The sequence below is a fragment of the Hakea prostrata genome, chromosome 9 (genome assembly GCF_041222555.1).
Source record: "Hakea prostrata isolate BN-2017 chromosome 9, UWA_Hpros_2, whole genome shotgun sequence".
Lineage (NCBI taxonomy): Eukaryota > Viridiplantae > Streptophyta > Magnoliopsida > Proteales > Proteaceae > Hakea > Hakea prostrata.
In genome coordinates, this window is record NC_142608.1 from 7,665,165 (window position 1) to 7,684,376 (window position 19,212).

The following is a 19,212-nucleotide window of genomic DNA, read 5'->3' on the forward strand; positions in this document are numbered from 1 at the left end:
ATTTTAAATGAATAGAAAAGTTAATATTGGATAACTTGGAATTTTGAAAGAAATAGACCATTGACAATTTGGAATTTTTTCCATTTAAATGGGAAATCAAGAATTTAGCCAGAGAGAGAGAGAGAGTTTTGAGTAGACAAGAGAGAGATTTGAGTAGACAATCTATTATTGCAAGGTTTTTCCTTGTAAGACAAGATGTCGCAGTCTTGATCATCTTCTTGCTATTATTGCAAGGTTTTTCCTTGTAGGACAAGAGTTAGCAGTCTTGATCATCTTCTTGCTTTATAGAATGGGGCATCTAGTAAATGCCTAACGACCTTGAGTCTAAAATGGGTGACAAGTCTTTGAAGGTCGTTTTATATATAGGACCGCTCTGTTTAAGAGAGAGAACTCTGATATGCATATTTTTTAGAGAGAGAGAGCCACTCTGATATGCTTTTTTTTTTTTCTTCTTTTTTTTTCCCATTTTTCATTTCATTTATTTTGAAGCATACCAAAGTGGTTCATACATATGCAAACAAAAAAGTGGTCCATACAGATGCAAAAAAAAAAAAAAAAAAATGCATACCAAAGTGGCTCATACAAGTGCCAAGAAAAGCCATAAGAAAAGAAAAAAGGAAAAAAAAATATAAAAATAAAAAGAAGAAAGAAAGAAAAAAAAAACAAAAAAAAAAAAAAAACCACTCTGGTATGCATCTTTCTTTTTTTTTTTGTTTGCACCTGTAAGACCACTTTGGTATGCATCTTTCTTTTTTTCTGTTCTTGGCGATTGGTTGTGATATCTCTTTTTTATTCTTTCTATGAAAAGCCATTTCTTTTCACCCTTGGACGTAGCACACCATATTGGTTTGTAAACCACATTAATTATCTGTATGTTTTAATTTTGTATTTTTTTCGATTCACTATTTTGTGGTATACGTTTTAACAATGGCAATGTAGAATAGTGTATAAAATGTTTTTCCTTTTCCCCAATTCCCTGCAATTCCCTGGGTTTTTTGACATTTTATGACAAACTATCAATAAGGATTTCAAAGGCCCATATATTCTCCAATTTACTTGAATTTCTAGTGTCAATGTTTATATATTGCCCTTACACTTATCTGTAATTTGAGCTTAAACTTACAAGTTCCTATGGAATATAAACTTATAAGTTCATGTGGAATACAAGATTTTCTACAAACGCATGTTTCTATGAAGTTTTCAACTTCGCCTAAATCAGTTATTTTCCTTTGTGAGCATTAATTACATAGCATAAGGTTTTAAATATTCGTCTTACTTAGAATCCAATGATTCTAATATGATTTAGGTTTGCATGAACATAAAAAATGAGAGTCGCTACCATTAGAAGATTGTTCAATTGGTAACGATTATTCGATTAACACCTCTTAGTGTATTGGCATAAAATAAAAAAATACATAAATAAATAAATAAACCTATTAACGAAAAGAAAAAATGAAGGGAGAAAAACAAAAAAAAAAACCAATTTAAAAAAAAAAAAAAAAAAAAAAAAAAAAATTTTTGTCCCCCTTTTTTGGGGAAAAAAACCCCCACCCACCCCCCCCACCCCCCCCCCCAAAAAAAAAAAAAAAAAAAAAAAAAAAAAAACCCCCCCCCCCCCCCCCCCAAGTTTGTCTGAAAATTAAACAATCTATACATTTCATTTATAAAGCATAGATCCTAACAAGTAAAACACAAGTAGTTCTGATATTCTTATTATTTTTATCGAGGATATACTGCAGTTGTGGTGATTTCATTTATAGAGCATGACCCTGTCTCTGTCTTGTTGCTTGATGAATCTAGACCTTTAAGAGTCCTCTTCATGATAAAAGCAGGATTGTTAGGTGTGGGCATCTTTGTCTCATTTTTTAGCATGAAAACAACACTTGACATGTTTGGCCTATCTGATGCATTTTCTTGCACGCACAAAAGACCAATTTTAATACACCTTGAAACTTCATGAGGAGGGAATGATTCACCAATCGAGGAATCAACCATCTCCAATGCTCGACCTTCTTTCCACAGGTTCCACACCTGAAATTATTCTATTAAATTTATTATCCAAATCATTGGGAATTCAACTGAAATATATTTTTTAACAACGATGTAAACAAGAAAAAAAAAATAATAATAGTAATGCACTCACATGTTCTATTAAATTTGTTGAAGGATCCTTATGAAAATAACTACTATTTTTCTCGCCACCAATGATCTCCAATAATAATACCCCAAAACTGAATACATCTGATTTAGTTGAGAAAATCCCTTGCATTGCATATTCTGGTGACATATAACCACTATATTGACATAACAACAAAAAAAAAAAGATTAATCAAGTCCAAAAAGACAACAAAAATAAAATATTGCATCTTGCATTTGCAGCCTATGGATAAATCTTTGGATTTGGCAGCAAAATTGGCATTTGAACAAATGAACTTTATACACCTTGCGTTGTTCAAATTCCAATTTTTTGATTCATATTGGAACTCCTCAACATCAATGGAGATGTGTGAGAGTTCTACTCAAGTGGTTCAGTAGTAATCAAATATGCAATTAAAATTTAACCTCACAACATTAAATACTATCTTATATATGGAAGAACTTGATATATGGTTAGGTAATCAATGCAATAATGAAGAAGGAAAGAAAAACTTACTATGTCCCAACTACTTTGACTGTATTTGCTTGAACTTGGTTTACTCCAAATATTCGTGCCATACCAAAATCTGAAATTTTGGGGTTCAACTCTTTGTCTAGTAATACATTGCTCGCTTTTAAATCTCTGTGAATAATTCTCAATTTGGAGTCTTGATGAAGGTAAAGAACACCTCGAGCAATTCCGACTATGATATCAAATCGTTTTCTCCAATCAAGCAATGCTTTCTTACTGTTATCTGTCCAGAGCATTGCAGGAAATAGTTTGAATGAGTTTACCATAACAATAAGTAAATAGAAATACAAATTTGTAGTTAATGACAGTGAATAACATACCGAAAATGAAAGAGTCTAAGCTTTTATTGGGCATGTACTCGTAGATTAAAATCTTTTCTTCTTCATGAACGCAACAAGCAACAAGGCTAACCAAATTCCTATGCTGAAGTTTTGCAATCAATAGAACCTCATTTTTAAACTCTTCTATTCCTTGCCCTGATGTCCTAGATAGTCTTTTAACAGCTATCTCCTTCCCATTTAACAGCCGACCCTGAAAATTTAGATTAAAACCAACTAACCCTTAAATCAACAACAGATTTTAGTATTGCTGACCATGCTTGGAATCTATTAATGTAAGATAAATAGTTATTGAAGAACCGGAAGAGAAGTTACCTTGTAGACAGCACCAAAACCGCCTTGTCCAAGCTTGTTATTGGGAGAGAAGTTATCCGTGGCAGCTGCTACAACTTCTAGTTCAATGAATGGTAATTCGGCATTCGAATCAATGTCTTCAAGCTCATTTCTTCCAGTAAAGTTTCTTGTTGAACTAGTGAAATCAAAGAAGAACCTACTATGCTTCCGCTTCTCAATCTTACCTGATCGGTTGTTGTTGACATTAGAATTTGCTTGATATTACTGTGAGTAATTAACCATGCAAAAAGATTTTTTTTCACCTCTTCTCTTCTTCAGGAAACGGTACACAAATGCAACAGAAAGAAGAACACCCATAGCAAGAGACATCGATAGAATCCCCACAATCCGCTTGTTTTGAAGAAATCCTTTATCTTTTTTCGCATGTGCAGCTATACATAAAACCATCGTCATGAAGTCATACTTGTATAAAGACTAAGGACCTTTCTGGTATCAATTCCCATTCTCTTTTTTTTTTTAGGTTAATCAATTCTCATTCTCTAATTTGTCTATTTAAAAGAAATAAATACAAGAATCTATTTTTGATAAAAAAAAATAAAAAAAATAAAAAATAAAAATAAAAATGGTTTGATAACCTTTGTCAAGAATGAATTATAAAATGAAAAATACGTTTGATATCTCAAAATGAAAATTTGATTAGAAATGATAATGAAATTTTTTTTTTTTTGGTAAAATGATAATGAAAATTGAGAACAGATATTTAGGTTTGGAAGCAAGAAAAAGGAGAAGTAATATAATTTCTAAAAAAAATAATGCATGTTTTTATACCCTTAGTTTGCATTTGGAATTTAATTGACTTAACAAAAATGAATAGAATGAATTTTAAGGGGTTTTTTCTATTCTTTTAAACAAAAAATGACTTTAAAAATGAATACTGAAAAAAATAAAATGTCAGAAAATGGGAATGAAAATTGATACCAAAAAGACCCTAAGATGAAAGTAATAATTTAATAAATGAATTGACCTAGCTCCACAGCATCCACACGTAGGTATAAATCTTCACCACCAGAATTGAAATACCGGATGTCCATCAAGTTGCCAAACCAAACAACACAACCAATGCCTCGGCCAGTAATGTCTGCCGGGGCGTAGGCAGTGCAAGAGCAGTTCCTGAAGCATTCTTGCTTGCACTCTTTGACACTTAGACTTCTGTCGACTAGAGACCTGGAGGTGTCAGGAAGCTTCATGCCTTCCAACTTCAAGAACCCATCTCCCTTGCCGCACCCAAGATTTCTTTTCCTCATGCAACCCTCCGACCATTCCCTTAAGTACCAATTCATTGGAGACCTGGGTTGGAAACCCGGTAGACACGAGCACTCCACAGTGTTCTCTTGTATGCGGCAGCTACTGTAGGCTCCACAGTGTCCGTAGTAGTCACACTTATCGGTTGGTGCCGAAAAGAATGTGGTCCATCGATTATCCTTCTCTACCCACGTCATTCGTTGGATGGTCCCGGAGTCATCCAACACGAGTGGTGAGAAGATGGAGGAGTCGTAGTTGTAGTACATGAGGTAGAGCTCGTCGGTTGTGTTGGTGAAATTGTACCTAAAGGGGGTTATGTTATTGTGTATCTAGAGAAAGAAATAATAAGGTATTCAATAATCAAGCCCCCAACATCAATAGTCTTATGCAATGTGTCAAAATGGATCAAAGACCTAAACTTGACGCTTAGGAGGTCGCTAACCCATATAGGCCATGAAATGGAGGAATTAGATATTGCACAATTGAACTCTATGCATATGTAAATCTGCTTCTAGTATTAAATTAAATGTTTCACTTGTCTATTTTAACGTGTGCAGGGGCACTTAACACCCAACTAAACAACACGGGATGGTGTGTGAGACTTTTTTGAGAGGACCAGTAAAAATATATCAGCTTAGGAGGATTAGGAAATGGAGACAATATTGAGGCATTGTTCTTCGGGCTCCATGCTAGTATAGATCAAGCTCGCTTATGTATGGTAACATACTTTAGAGTGCAAGCGGAGCCGCGGGGGCCCCGGCGCGGGCGCCGGGGCCCGTTGCCTAGGTGTTCGCGGGTTGCATCCGTTAATGGAAATTTATTACCAAAAAAAAAAAAAAAGAAGATGTCAACAACGGCATATAAATATGTTTACAAAAAAAAAAGAAAAAAGGAAACAGTATATAAATTTTTTCTATAAAAAAAATTCATACCTGAAAAGGTAACTTTGTGTCATTGATGGGATCCCGCTTAGCCTTTGACCGTTCCATGGACCGGATCGCCAGACCGGGGTTGAACCCTTGTACAAGAACTGTTGTGGTGATCCACGTGGGTCGAAACGGTACGAGTAGATCCCGCTGCTTGGGTCGTCTTTGGATTTCCATGATGTCATGACCCGGTTCAGTCCGGTCCGTCGGTTAAATCCTAGTTTCATGTTTGCCAGACTCATGTGTGTTGGATGGTCGAAGCTTTGCCAGAGGATACTGTTGTCGTCGCCGGTGCCGGTGCCGCTGCTGCTGCCACTGTACAGTACAAGGTTTCCGGAGTCATGGAGCTTCAGAAAGGTGGATCCGGAGTTGGAACTTATGGAGACGTTGGTGGACCAGAAAGCAGCTGGTATATGACTTCTACGCGAAGACACGACCAGATTCCCATCCTGGGCAAAGGAGAGAACTCCAGAAGAATCGTTGATAGGATTGTTTCGGTTGGCGACCCACACGACGGTGGTTTCAGGAATCTTATTGTACCAAATACCTACGTAACTATAACTGGACTTTCCAGGGCAAAAGAAGCCCAACGTGAAATTGTTTCCAGCGGAGACAACAGTTTGGCCGTCGGTGATTGATTCAGTTGGGTGTAGGGTGTCCTTAATAGAAGCCGTAGCGGCAACAGTGGAGGCACAGAAATGGAAGACTAAGAAGCATAGAAATGGACGGAACATGCCATCTGATCGATGTCTTCCTCTCATTCTCTCTGTGAGAACACTGAGAAGTACTCTTAAAAGAAAAATGATCATGAACTGAGATCAGACGATGCAATTGACACAAGAACAGGGTAATTCCATTCACAATAACGACTCCTTAATTGTTTTCTAGAATCATCAATGCACAAGTTGGAAATCCCTATCCTGTGGCCCATCTTTTCTTTTTTCTTTTTTCTTTGTTTGTAATATGTGGCCCATCTTTTCAAACATCGTGTCGTTGACACTCTCAAGGACGGAGTAATTAATGAAATCAACAACATTAGAGTGTGTGAGGCTCCTCATTAACGAGGATGCGCTGCCGGAAGCCCCAAGTAAAGCAAATTAAAAAGAGAGAAAGAAATAGGGTTGAGAGTGTGAGTTGAGAGATGGTGCAGAGGGATATCTAGTTTTAGATACAGGGTTTGGTTTGGTTCTAAATTTTCAAGTACTATGCAGGTTGTGTATTTCCACCGTCATAGTGAAGAAGTCTATTATGCCCATAGATGTAGGTAATGTTGAATCACATAAATTATTGCATTTGTGTTCTTTGTAGTAATTATTTGTGTAATTTCGTGTAATGTGCAGGTGAGTCCCATCCAAACGCTACTCACATATCACAACTCACGAGTGTTTTCTTTTCATCGATCTTATACGCAGGTGGGAAAGGAAAATCTAATATCAGCATTTTTCCCCCAAGAGTGCTTCCTTAAAGTGGGAGCTTTAAGCGATGGACTAGTTTTACCAAAAAATAAGACAGCCAAACTAGACAAGACACAACGGTCTCCTCGTTTTCTTGCCATCAAGATTACAATGTTTGGGAGATGACATACAACATTGAAAGCATGGTATTACCATAGTTAGTAAGTTCGAGTATGAATACGTACAACAACTAATGAGTCCATATAGTAAATGGTATGTTTTCAATAATCCAACTAAATAAATCGTGTACAGCAATTATACTTTACATGTATAATACGTGTTTTAATATGATTGATTTGAATAAGTACGGGAGCAAAAATAGAGGGGAAAAGGGGGTTTTGTCTTTTAAAAAATCAATAGCTTGTTTTTTCATAATTAATTTCAAAATTTTTATGCCTCCAAAAATGAAAACAACCTTCAATTAAAAAAAATTTATATATAGATAGACAAAAACCTAATTTGAGAACATTTTTCATTCTTTTGAATCTCGGCCTCAAGATAAACAAGGAAACTATAAAACAAACATTTTTCATATAACCCATAAAAACCAAAAACATTGTTTAAAGCAATGAACATAAAAATCATTTGTCAATTAATGACATAACCTTTAAATCCACTAAATATTGTCTTTACTACTAATAATAAAAAAAATCTATGTATGTTAGATGGGGCTTGTGTCTCAGAATCATATGCTAAAGGAATACTAGAGATAATGAGGAGGTAACTCAAATTACCACTATAGACTAGTTTATCAATATCATAAGAATAAAGTGATCTGGTCTCTATATCCAATACATATATTGTGTGGCTGTTCTAGGCCATATAGGGTTAAATTAGACCTCCATATTTGAATCTATTCTATTTTATCATAAAGTTTGAATTCTTTCTGTTTGAATGATTCTTATGAAGTGAACACTAAAAGAAGGTTATGAATAAGGTGTTTTTGGTATATGATGAAAATCCAAAACATTAAATAAACAATTTATGAAAAGAAGAGGTAAGTTACTTACTGACAAAGGCGACGATTGATAATAAGTAAGTTGTGGGTTTTGACTCTTGGGTATTATGACTTGTTAGTGAAAAGGAAAAGAAAAAAAGAGAGAAAGGAAAACAATGGGTATGAGTCAAATGATTGATGAGGGTTCCATAAATATCTATATTGGGAAAAGGAATTAGGAATTTTTCATAATTTTGATGGGTTTCTATTTTTTATTATTTATTTAAAAATTTTCTAAAAAAATTTTTAAAAATTTTCTAAAAAAATTTTAAAAACCAATTAGGATGCCAATTAATGTGCCAATTAATGTGCCAATTAAAACAACAATTAATAAAGAAATCAATATGGTTACGTTTAGAAGTCGGGTATGACATTAAGTGCATGTTTAATGTATCATGCATTCATTGATTTAACCATCGAAGGAGGCTTTCTGACCATTGAGTCGGCCTGTATCTCACTCCTGTTTTTCAAGTTTTTGTTGGTTGATCAATTTTCAGATGCATTAGTTTGGAAATCTGCGAAAGGATAAGAGTTTGAATCTCCTCAAGACCAGGGGCGAAGCCCTACCTTATATTTAAATTAATTAAATGTAAAACTAACCCCAAAAGATGTAATCAAGAAGCGCATAAATTGGCATAGGCAACCCTTAGTTCCAATAAATAAAATAAAAATTTTAATTTTGAGTTAAAAATAAGCTAGAAACCTTGGTTAGACATGTTCACATTTTGAAGACAAAATTTAAAAACTATAGGAAGAATGTTTATCAAACCCAATATCATGAAATTTTCTTGTCATCTCTATTTATTTCTTGTCAATCCAACACAACCTTAGTGTGCACATAGATATTTAGAAAGAAATATCTGGTTGATTGAAAAAAACATACCAGGCTTATCTCCTACCATGACCGATTACTTTCGAGTTGTTAGCATTGCTTTGGAAATCAATAGGTGTGAGACCTGGTAAGCTAGGATATGTGAAACCTAACAATCTTGGAAATATTCATGTTCAACATAAGAAAATCATGTCCATTTTCATACAACAGGTCCCACTCATGAAGAAATGAATGTGAACTCAAATATCAAAAGACCTATGTGAAGAAGAAAGAAATATTCGGTTGGTTGCCTCCTACCTTGACCGATTACTTTTGAGTTGTTAGCATTGCTTTAGAAATCAATTGGTTTGAAACTTGTTAAGCTAGGATATCTGAAACCTAACAATCTAGGAAATATTCAAGTTCAACATAAGAAAATCATGTCCATTTTCATACAAGAGGTCCCACAGCATGAAGAAATTAATGTTAACTCAAATATTAGAAGACCTCTGTGAAGAAGGAAAAAAGAGTCCAAATACTCTAAAGAGTGTTTATTACGTGTAGGGAACTTCGTACTTTAGGATTAGCCTTTTAGGTTTATCCTAAGCAATATGTGGGCTTAGATTAATTACTGGGGTTAATAATCGATGGGAGTCTCAACACATCGGGCTGATGCACTGCCATTAGGTTTGAGATAGGCCAAATCGGTCCATTGTGGAAGTGGACTAGGGTTTGTGATTGCTATTATAACTAGCTAGCTATGATGGGGTCCCTCCATTCTCTCAAGTTCTTTTGTTTTCTTCTTTTTACACAAGAAAGATGTATGGTAGAAAATACGAGGAAATTGTAGAAGGCTTCATCACTTTGCTGATTTGGCATTCAAGGTTTGGATTAATCTTCTTCAACATACGTCTGGTGTAAGGTATGTCCAAAGCTCTCTAAATATTATATCGCATTCTAGTTCTTGTATGGATTTTATTAGGGTTTTGAGGAAAACCCTAGATGTTCAATCAATTAGCATCAGAGCCTTTCCTACAAAACTATAATTGATTGTTCGTTTTAGTCATAAATTTTTATAGATTATATTGTTTAGTTTTAAAGGGAAATTTTGAGAAAGGAGATTCATAGAAAGCAAAGTTCTAATTATGTTAATTTAATTTTAGATTGGATTCAATGGGAGGATCTAGGGTTTAATTGAAACTCTAAATCATTATGGAACTAGATTTTGTTGATTTGATTTTCTATTGGGATCCAAATGGGATGATTGCAATAATTTGTGTGAATTATTAATTCATTGATTTTTTTATTATGTTTATTGAATTTTTCATGAAGTTTTTGATATGGTATGATAAATGCTATCTGTGTGGGTGTTTTGGGCTACCTTTTGGAGAAAACATATTTTCCTTCGTCTAGACGAAGTGCTGTCTCGTTCGTCTGGTCACAAAAATCTTTATATTTATTTTATTTTATTATTATTATTTTTTAAGTATCCAGCACAACCATTTAAGGGAATAATAAGAGGAAGAATGTAATCCACTGAAGTGGCATCACCCCACGTTCTTATTGTCTACCATAATAGTCAAAGTTTGGTGACATTTGCCCAAAAGTGAGGTCATCTAAGTAATAATGATATATGCACTCAAGTGTGAATGAATAATAATTTAAGGAATTTCATTTACCCAAAGGTAATGAGATTTTCGATGATTATTGTTGCATTCCATTTTTAAAGGTGGATTAATACATTAAGATATTTTGGGATAATTTAGAAGTTTCTTTGCACCCAAAGGTGAAAGGAATTTTAGAAAGTCATTGCTATCCAGCGGTATTTGCAAGATTGTATGTGAAGCCTTATATATTTTAACCCAAAGGTTGAAATGTTACTTGATCGGCTCATGTTTGCTAAAGTTTTTGCCTTTATGATGTTTGGGTATGATATGATTTTCATAAGTTTCTTATCACCCAAAGGTGAAAAGAATTTTAGAAAGTCATTGCTATTCCGTAATATTTGCAAGATTACATGTGAGGCCTTGTATATTTTGACCCAAAGGTTAAAATGTCACTTCTTCGGCTCATGTTGGCTAAAGTTTTGTCTTTAGCATGTTTGATATGGTTTGATTTTCATACATGTATTATATCTGAGGATGGTGTATGATTCTTATTTCATATGATCATGATATAATTGCTTGAATGTATTTGTTATGCTCTCACTTATATTGTTCATTTGAATCTTTGTTCTCCCCTAAAGATGTTTGCTCAAGCTAATATTTTGGCTTCAATCCTTACTCTGTCTGGGAAAAACTATAAAAGATAGGTAGATAAAATAAATAATACACTAGGATTGCTTGATTATGATGTGGCTCTTAAAGAGGCAAAGTTGTTGACCTTACCACTGCAAGTACACATGAGAAGAAGCTAAAGCATAAAAAATGGATGACATCCAACAAGAAAAGTTTAATAATAATGAAAAAGTTCATCCATGAGTCCATGCGTGACAGTATAGAAGATGAAGCTTATTTCCCTTAGTAGTTCTTTATATTTTTATGATTGAATTTATATATTCATATTATTGTTACTTGGCTGATCTTATGATTTGCTTTTTATTGAATTTATGCTTATTTAGTGAAAGAACTTAGTGAGAGCTAATAAATTGATATATGATGAAGAAATTATTTTTCTTATGGATGTTTTGATGCATGTATGCATTTAATTGTGCTTCATTGTTATGATAATTTGAAAATTGTGATTTTACCATTGTCCAAATGTGGTTTTAGTCATAATTGACGGATTGACTATTAATCATGCCTTGGGCCTAAATATGTGTTGGCCTTGAATGTGACGGTGTTCAAAGCAACCCTTGAATATGACGATATTCAAGGATATGACGAAGGATCTACAAGGAATAATGTCGTTTATGTGATCACAATTGTTGAATATTCCTTGTTTTATCTCATTTCGGTTTAGTTAGTAATTAAACTTCTGTTATGATTGATGAAAGAAATATACCGTATGATAAGACATATATTCTACTATTGTCCGACATTAGTGAACTTGTTAACTGGATCAAGGATTAATGACAAATTTTGTGATTGAGATTCCATGGCCACATCAATTTATCATAATAGAATAATTAATCTAGCCCAAGTGGGAGATTGTTAAGTTTATCCCAAGCAATATGTGGGCTTAGATTAATTATTGAGGTTAATAATTGATGGATGTCTCAATATATCGGGCCAATGCACTGCTATTAGGTTTGAGATGGGCTAAATCGGTCCATTGTGAAAGTGGATTAGGGTTTGGGATTACTATTATAAATAGCTATGATGGGGTCCTTGCAATCTCTCAAGTTCTTTTGTTCTCTTTTGTCTCCACAAGAAAGAGGTACGGTAGAAAAGACAAAGAAATTGGATAAGGCTTCGTCACTCTATAGATTTGGCATTTAAGGCTTGAATTAATCTTCTTCAACATATGTCTGGTGTAAGGTATGTCCCATGCTTTCTAAATATTATATCGCATTCTAGTTCTTGTATGGTTTTTATTAGGGTTTTGAGGAAAACCCTAGATCTTCCAACATAGACATCTCCACCTTGTGAGCTTAATCAGATGGTCCCATTGGATGGAGTATTTGCTAGAAGGAAATTCTGAAGATCACAATAAGGGCGAGAAGAACAATCCTTCTCGAGGTTACCAACTTAATTTGTAATTTTTTAGGGTTTAATTGCAATACAAAAGGATTACAAAGCTCTACACATAAAAACCCAACCTGAATACACATTCGAACTTCATTAATAGGCCGGCTATGAGTTTCAATCGATAAATCAAGTATCCCTTAATGCTTGATCTTCTTTCTACAAGTCCTACACGTGATATTGTTCCATATATTCATCTGACAATTAGTTATCAGAAACTGAACATATCTTTGCAGCAAAATATGGACAAAGAAATGTACTTCCTTAACAATAATTCGCCAATATTGATCTCGTCTTCGTCAAACTCCATTAGCAATAGGTGCCGAGATTTGCAGCGATGTCCTGAAATATACTTTTCATCGCAATTGAAAAACAGGCCACATTCCCTACGTTGTTGCATCTCTGCTGTTGACAGGCATTTTATTTGGGATCCCATTTGCTGCTGCAGGTGAGACAGTATTCTTAGAAAAATTAACGTTGCCAGAGAAAACAAAGGTTGCCGGCGAGTTGGACAGTGGGCATACTGGCTGAATGAGAGATCGTTTGGATTCGATTAACTTCTGTTCTTGAACCCTTGCAAGCATCACAACATCCATCAACCCTTTTTGGCGAAATACTTTCACCTTGTTTTGGATGTCTGATCGAAGACCAGAGATGAAGCAGCTGACTACAAACTCAGTAGGGAGTCCTTCCACTCTCTTAGCTAATGCTTGGTATTGAGCTTGGTATTCAGCCACTGTTGTTGTCTGAAATAACTTTGCTGGTGTTGCTCTCGGATTTTCACAATCCGAAGGCCCAAATCTGATTTCTAATGCTCTAGTGAAAGCATATTAGGTATGAAATAGCTTAGCCTTACTTAACCCATTGAAACCACTGCAAGGCAAGTCCCTCCATATGAATTGATGATATCACTAAATGCTAATCATCAAGGGTTCCATGAACTTTGAAGAAATTAATTTTCTGCGCAAAAGATCCATCCGATGGGGTCATGGCCATCAAACCTTGGGAAATCCACGAGAGCTGCTCTGGTTTGGAATGTATTATGACTTGAGGAGGCGCAGGAAGCTGCTGGTGGAGTGGCTAATATACCTCTACTGTCAGCTGTGGGAGATCCTTGGTTTGCTCTAGCATCCATTGCTGTCAGCGTAGCATGATTTTTGTAAGAATGAGTCACTGCTCTGTTAGGTTGTTTTGTTGCTCAACCAATGTGTTCTTCTGCTCTGCCATGGTGTCTTGTAGGGAGCCAATATGGGAGGCATGATCAGTGGATGTGACTCAATTGACGAAAACTCTGATTCTTTTTTCTTCCTTCTTTTCTGGGTAATGGGAAGCTCTAATTCGATCTTTAGGAGTTGGACGACATGCAAAGACATCCTTGAAGGACAAGAGATATATTTTTTTCAGTTGTTTGATATTAATTAAATATTGCAACATTTACCCAAAAAAAATTATTATTCTGAATGGACCACTTCAATTTGGTCTAAATTTCCTTCGTGCGAAGGGAACTTTTTACTTTAAGGTTAAATACCCACTCGGTACGTATTGGTCCCATTGAATGGATATTTGCTAGTCGAAAATTGTGGAGCTCAAAATAAGGAGAAAAACAACCCTTCAATTCTAGGGTTGCTAATTAACTTGTAACTCTTGTTGCCAGTAAGGGAAAAAAATAATATAGATTTTAGGGTTTAGTTACAAGACAATGGATTACTAACCTCTATGGGTCAGAGTGTACAATGCATAAATGTTTCCCCTTTTAACGAACTTCTATAGCAGTCATTGTAACTTCATTTATGGAGCAAGAACCTGATCCTGTGGTAGATGAGTCTAAACCCTTGAGATTAGTTGTTTTCATGATTAGTGCAGGTTGGTTAGGCATAGGAATCTTTGTTTCATTCTCTAGCATGAAAACAACACTAGACATGGTTGGTCTATCTGATGCATTTTCTTGCACACACAACAATCCAACTTGAATACACCTTCGAACTTCGTCAGTAGAATAGCCATCAGTTTTGATAGGCAAATCAACTATCTCCAATGCTCGTTCTTCTTTCCACAAATCCCACACCTGTTTCACGTAATCATGATTGTAAGGAATTGGAAATTGAATATATCTTTGTAGAAAGAAAGTAGACAACGAAATGTACTTCCTTACATGTTCTATTAAAATTGTTGAAGGATCTTCGCCGAAAAATACACTATTCTTCTTGCCACTAATGATCTCCAATAATAATACTCCAAAACTAAAGACATCCGACTTTATTGAAAAGAGGCCTCGCATGGCATACTCAGGTGACATATAACCACTACATGCCACAAATAACAAGAAGAAAAAGATACAAGATGTCAACAATTATAAAAATTAATGACATGTGGAATGGATTAAATACTATCCAAATTCAAATTAATTCATCTAATTTATTTGACTTTGTATTAATGTATTTAAGTCCCACCCATGACTCAAGTAAACTAGATACAAGTCTTTCTGTGCTCTATGTAGGCAAAAATATATATATATATTAGTTTTATCTACTCAAAAATAGAACCATAGCATCAAGAGAATACATTTCTTGTTTCAATAGGTTATTTATGTTTTTCTGATGGGTTTTCTAATAATCAAGACAATCTTTCTCACCTTTTGATGTGCTAATGGGTTCCAAGAAAGGTGTAGGATATAAACAAAATTGGTGAAATCTATTTTTTATTTTTTTGTCGAAAAAAAAGAAAAGAAAGAGTACTTACTATGTTCCAACAACTTTGGTTGTATTTGCTTGAGTTTGATTTCCTCCAAAAATTCGAGCCATGCCAAAATCTGCAATTTTGGGGTTCATCTCTTTGTCTAATAAGACATTGCTGGCTTTCAAATCTCTATGAATGATTCTCAATCTAGAGTCTTGATGAAGATATAGAACACCTCGAGCAATTCCAATTATGATTTCAAATCGCTTTCTCCAATCGAGCTCTGCCTTCTTATTTTCATCTGTATAAATGTTTAAATAAATAACTGAACTTGAAAAAATATCACATACTCATTGACTAAATTTTATTTACATAAATAACAAAAATTAAAAAAATACAAAATTCAAACTCTTGTTCAAAGTTTTGAGTGAAATTATCAAAATTCCATAAGTGATGACACAAAATATAAAATAAGATCACTCATGACTTCAACTATTTCCTTTACTTATTATAAGATGACATGGTTCCTATAATATATTAGTTATATGGGCTAAGCCATGTACTAACCCACGAATTTTTAGATCCACCTTACCATGGACATTGACAGAAAGAAACCTTACTGGGAGATTTGATTTCTTATTGTTCATTAGTGGGAAACAACACATTAACATTCGCCCAGTGCTTCTCCATATACTATGATGATGGAGTCCTCATCAACCCACATTATCAGAAAATAAGAGTGCATTTTTATGTTTTCAGAAGAATAAAAAAAAAATAAAATATATATATATATATATATATATATATATATATATATATATATATATATATATATATATATATATATATATATATATATATATATATATATATATATATATATATAGATATATATATATATAAAGGACAACAATGGCTTAAAAAAAAGAAGGGTGAAGGTAGTATCAAGTAGAACATACGGAAAATAAAAATATCCAAGCTTTTGTTTGGCATGTATTCATAGATCAACATCTTTTCTTCTTCATCGACACTATAAGCAAGCAGTCTAACCAAATTCCTATGTTGGAGTTTAGCAATCAATAGAACTTCAGTTTTGAACTCTTCCATCCCTTGTCCTGAGTTCTTGGATAGTCTTTTTACAGCTATTTCCTTGCCATTCAACAGCTGACCCTGAAATTTAGATCCAATCAGTCAACCATTCTCCATCAGTAGACAAATATCATCAATTTTAAAACTAAATATTGACCATTAATGACGCATGGGAATAGAGGATTTACCTTATATACAGAACCAAAACCACCTTCTCCAAGCTTGTTAGTGGAAGAAAAGTTGTTGGTGGCAGCTGCAACAACATTAAATTCAATGAATGGTAGTTCTGGATTTGTCCCATTATCTTCGAGATCACAAGTATCATGGGAGTTCTCATAACTTGAAGATCTAGTTCTGAAATCAATCAGAAATCCGGTTCGCCGTCGTCTTTGCTTCTCAATTTCTTCTGATCATCGACCCAACATGGTTTAAGTTATTATTAAACTACAGTAATCAATCATTAGAAAAATAAAGTGCATTTGCCTTTACCTTTTCTCTTTTTCTGAAGAAAATAAACACTTGCAGACAGAAAAAACACACCCACAACAAGAGACACCGAGAGAATAGTCTCCCTACGCTTGTTGTGAACAAATCCTTTACCTTTTCTGGCTTGTGCAGCTACATAAAGATAAAAGAAAAACTATCATCATGAACTCTTACGTAAATGTGATAGAAGACAAAAACGAAATGAATCGGCGTAAACAAACCTAGCTCGGCTGAGTCCAAACGCAGGTAGAAATCCTGGCCACCGTCAGTGAAATATCGTATGTCTGTCAGGTCACCAAACCAAGCAACACAGCCAGTGCCTTCGCCAGTAATATTTGCAGGGGCATAAGCGGTGCAAGAACAATTATTTAAGCATTCTTGCTCGCATTCCTTGACAGACAGATCCATGTCTATAAGGGCAATGGAGGTGTCAGGAAGTTTCACACCTTCCAACTTCAAGAACCCATCTCCCTTCCCACATCGAAGCCTTCCCTTCCTCACACACCCATCTGACCATTCCCTCAGATACCAATCTCTAGGAGCCTTGGGAACGAAACCTGGTAGACACGAACACTCCACCGTGTGGTCCGTGCTACAACCCCCGTAGTTCCCACAGTGTGCATAGTAATCGCAGTTATCTCTAGGTGACGAATAGAATATGTTCCATCTTCTGTTCCTGTCGACCCACGTCAATCGCTGAACAAACCCAGAATCGTTCAGCACGAATGTAGAGAAGATGGAAGAGTTATAGATGAAGTAGATCATGTAGAACTCGTCGGTAGTGTTCACGAAATCGTAACTGAATAGGTAAGCTTGAGTCATCTCTGGAACTCCACTCAGCACGCGACCGTTCCAGGGGCCGCTTCGCCAAGAAATGCTCGACCCTTTGAGCAATAACATCTCAGGTGAACCATTTCGATCGAACCCAAAAGAGTAAATCCCACGACCAGGGTCGTCTTTGGATTTCCAGGATGTAAGAACCCGGTTCAAACCGGTCCTCTTGTCCAACCCTAGTTTCATTCCAGGAAGCCACATGTGTGTTGGATGATCGAAGCTCTGCCATAGGATTCTATATTTATTGCCGCTGACGCCGTATAAAACCAGGTTTCCTGAGTTAAGAATCTTCAGAAAGGTCGTGTTGACATCTATGGAGATATTGGTGGACCAGTGTGGAAGGCTCCGATCTCTACTGGAAGAGACGATGAGATTCCCATCAAGGGCAAGAGAGATGACTCCGGAAGAATCATTAAGTGGGTTGTCTCTGTTGGTGACCCAAACTGCAGTGGTTTCAGGAACTTTGTAGTACCAAATCCCTGCATATCTGTAACTGGAACTGCCAGGGCTGAAGAAACCCAGAGCAAAATTGCCACCATTGGAGACGATAACTTGGCCGTCGGTGATGGACTGGGTTGGGTTTAGGGTGTCTGTAAGTGAAGAGATGGGAGGGAAGGCAAAGGCGCAGAAGTAGAAGAGAAGAAAAAATAACCATCTGAGAAGCAACATGATGTTTGATGATTATTGGTGTTTCCTCGTCAGGTACAACTCACAACTAGTTCTAGTTTGAATCACCATAGGAGTTAAATACACGGAGATGGAACCGAATGCAAGAGTGCTTCTAGAGTAGCTGCAACTTTACATAATTTAAGGAGAAGATGGCGAACATAGTAAGCAGTGCATCTTCTAACGCTTGGATGTATTTTTTTAATACATACAGATTATGGCAAAATATGTATATATAGTATTCAGTGCATCCTCTAGAGTTGGACACTTGAATATTTCATATTTTCATATTTTATTTTAGAAGAAGAGAAAAGGCTATTGCTCGCTGTTTCCTTGTACCGAAAACAATGCCGTTTTACACGAACCCAATCAACTGCATGTAAAGTCCATCCGAGAACTAATCATATGTTATATTTTGCCATCGAGGACTTGAAAATCCTCTTATCATGGTTGAAAATCCCAAATAAACTAGCATTTTGCGTTGAAAGTATTTCTCTTGTCAGACAGATGTGAGAGGAAACCCAGAAAATCCAAACCAGCCCAAATGGCAACCCCATCAAATTTGACGACAATGTGCGGTCCAGCTGTGGAACACTATGCAAATATTAACATTAATATTTTTTAAGGTAAAAGACCATTTATATTAAATGAAATAGAATATTAATATAGAGTTACGTTTATTGGTCTGTGATAAAATCGTTATTTGATGTGGAAATAGGAAGCAAGAAGGGAGAAGGAGACAGTAGAGTTAATCTGGTTTGGTTGAGATGTGTAACTTACGATGGTAAAGGGCTGCAGTGTTTTTTTATTATTTTAAAATTGATTTGTACATAATTATTGTAGAAAAAAATCAAAGAGTTTTCAAATGGTCTTGGATGAGAATCATAGTTGATGAAAGAGTCCATCTACTGAGGCAGTTTACTTGAGAAGAAACTCTAAGAGTAGTTTTTATATGTAGGATAAGATTCTCTACGTTTGAATTGGT

At 35.2% G+C, this 19,212-nt stretch overlaps 2 protein-coding genes across 2 annotated transcripts; both read right to left on the reverse strand.

Moving 5' to 3' along the window:
• Positions 1-1,630: 1,630 nt before the first annotated feature.
• On the reverse strand, positions 1,631-6,346 carry LOC149004426 (G-type lectin S-receptor-like serine/threonine-protein kinase RKS1). The gene is made up of 8 exons (XM_089168157.1): positions 5,535-6,346; positions 4,325-4,905; positions 3,603-3,731; positions 3,322-3,524; positions 2,989-3,199; positions 2,654-2,891; positions 2,144-2,294; positions 1,631-2,031 (listed from the first exon to the last, which is right to left on the reverse strand). The coding sequence occupies exons 1-8, from the start codon at positions 6,335-6,337 to the stop codon at positions 1,720-1,722; spliced, it is 2,628 nt and encodes an 875-aa protein (XP_089024283.1). The 5' UTR covers positions 6,338-6,346; the 3' UTR covers positions 1,631-1,719.
• Positions 6,347-14,229: 7,883 nt separating this feature from the next.
• LOC149004427 (G-type lectin S-receptor-like serine/threonine-protein kinase At1g11410) lies at positions 14,230-18,272 on the reverse strand. The gene is made up of 7 exons (XM_089168158.1): positions 16,949-18,272; positions 16,731-16,859; positions 16,430-16,647; positions 16,112-16,322; positions 15,216-15,453; positions 14,629-14,779; positions 14,230-14,541 (listed from the first exon to the last, which is right to left on the reverse strand). Exons 1-7 carry the CDS (start codon positions 18,228-18,230, stop codon positions 14,230-14,232), a joined length of 2,541 nt encoding a protein of 846 aa, XP_089024284.1. The 5' UTR covers positions 18,231-18,272.
• Between the last annotated feature and the right edge of the window lie 940 nt (positions 18,273-19,212).

Excerpts from the sequence above, each read along its gene's own strand:
- LOC149004427 (XM_089168158.1), bottom strand. The coding sequence starts at position 18,230 with ATGTTGCTTCTCAGATGGTTATTTTTTCTTCTCTTCTACTTCTGCGCC. Across the intron at positions 16,860-16,948 it reads TTTGGACTCAGCCGAGCTAG|CTGCACAAGCCAGAAAAGGT; the intron begins GTTTGTTTACGC and ends ATCTTTATGTAG. Across the intron at positions 15,454-16,111 it reads CTTGGATATTTTTATTTTCC|ATGAAAATAAGAAGGCAGAG; the intron begins GTATGTTCTACT and ends ACATTTATACAG.
- LOC149004426 (XM_089168157.1), bottom strand. The coding sequence starts at position 6,337 with ATGATCATTTTTCTTTTAAGAGTACTTCTCAGTGTTCTCACAGAGAGA. Across the intron at positions 3,732-4,324 it reads TGTGGATGCTGTGGAGCTAG|CTGCACATGCGAAAAAAGAT; the intron begins GTCAATTCATTT and ends TTTTATGTATAG. Across the intron at positions 2,032-2,143 it reads CAACAAATTTAATAGAACAT|GTGTGGAACCTGTGGAAAGA; the intron begins GTGAGTGCATTA and ends GAATAATTTCAG.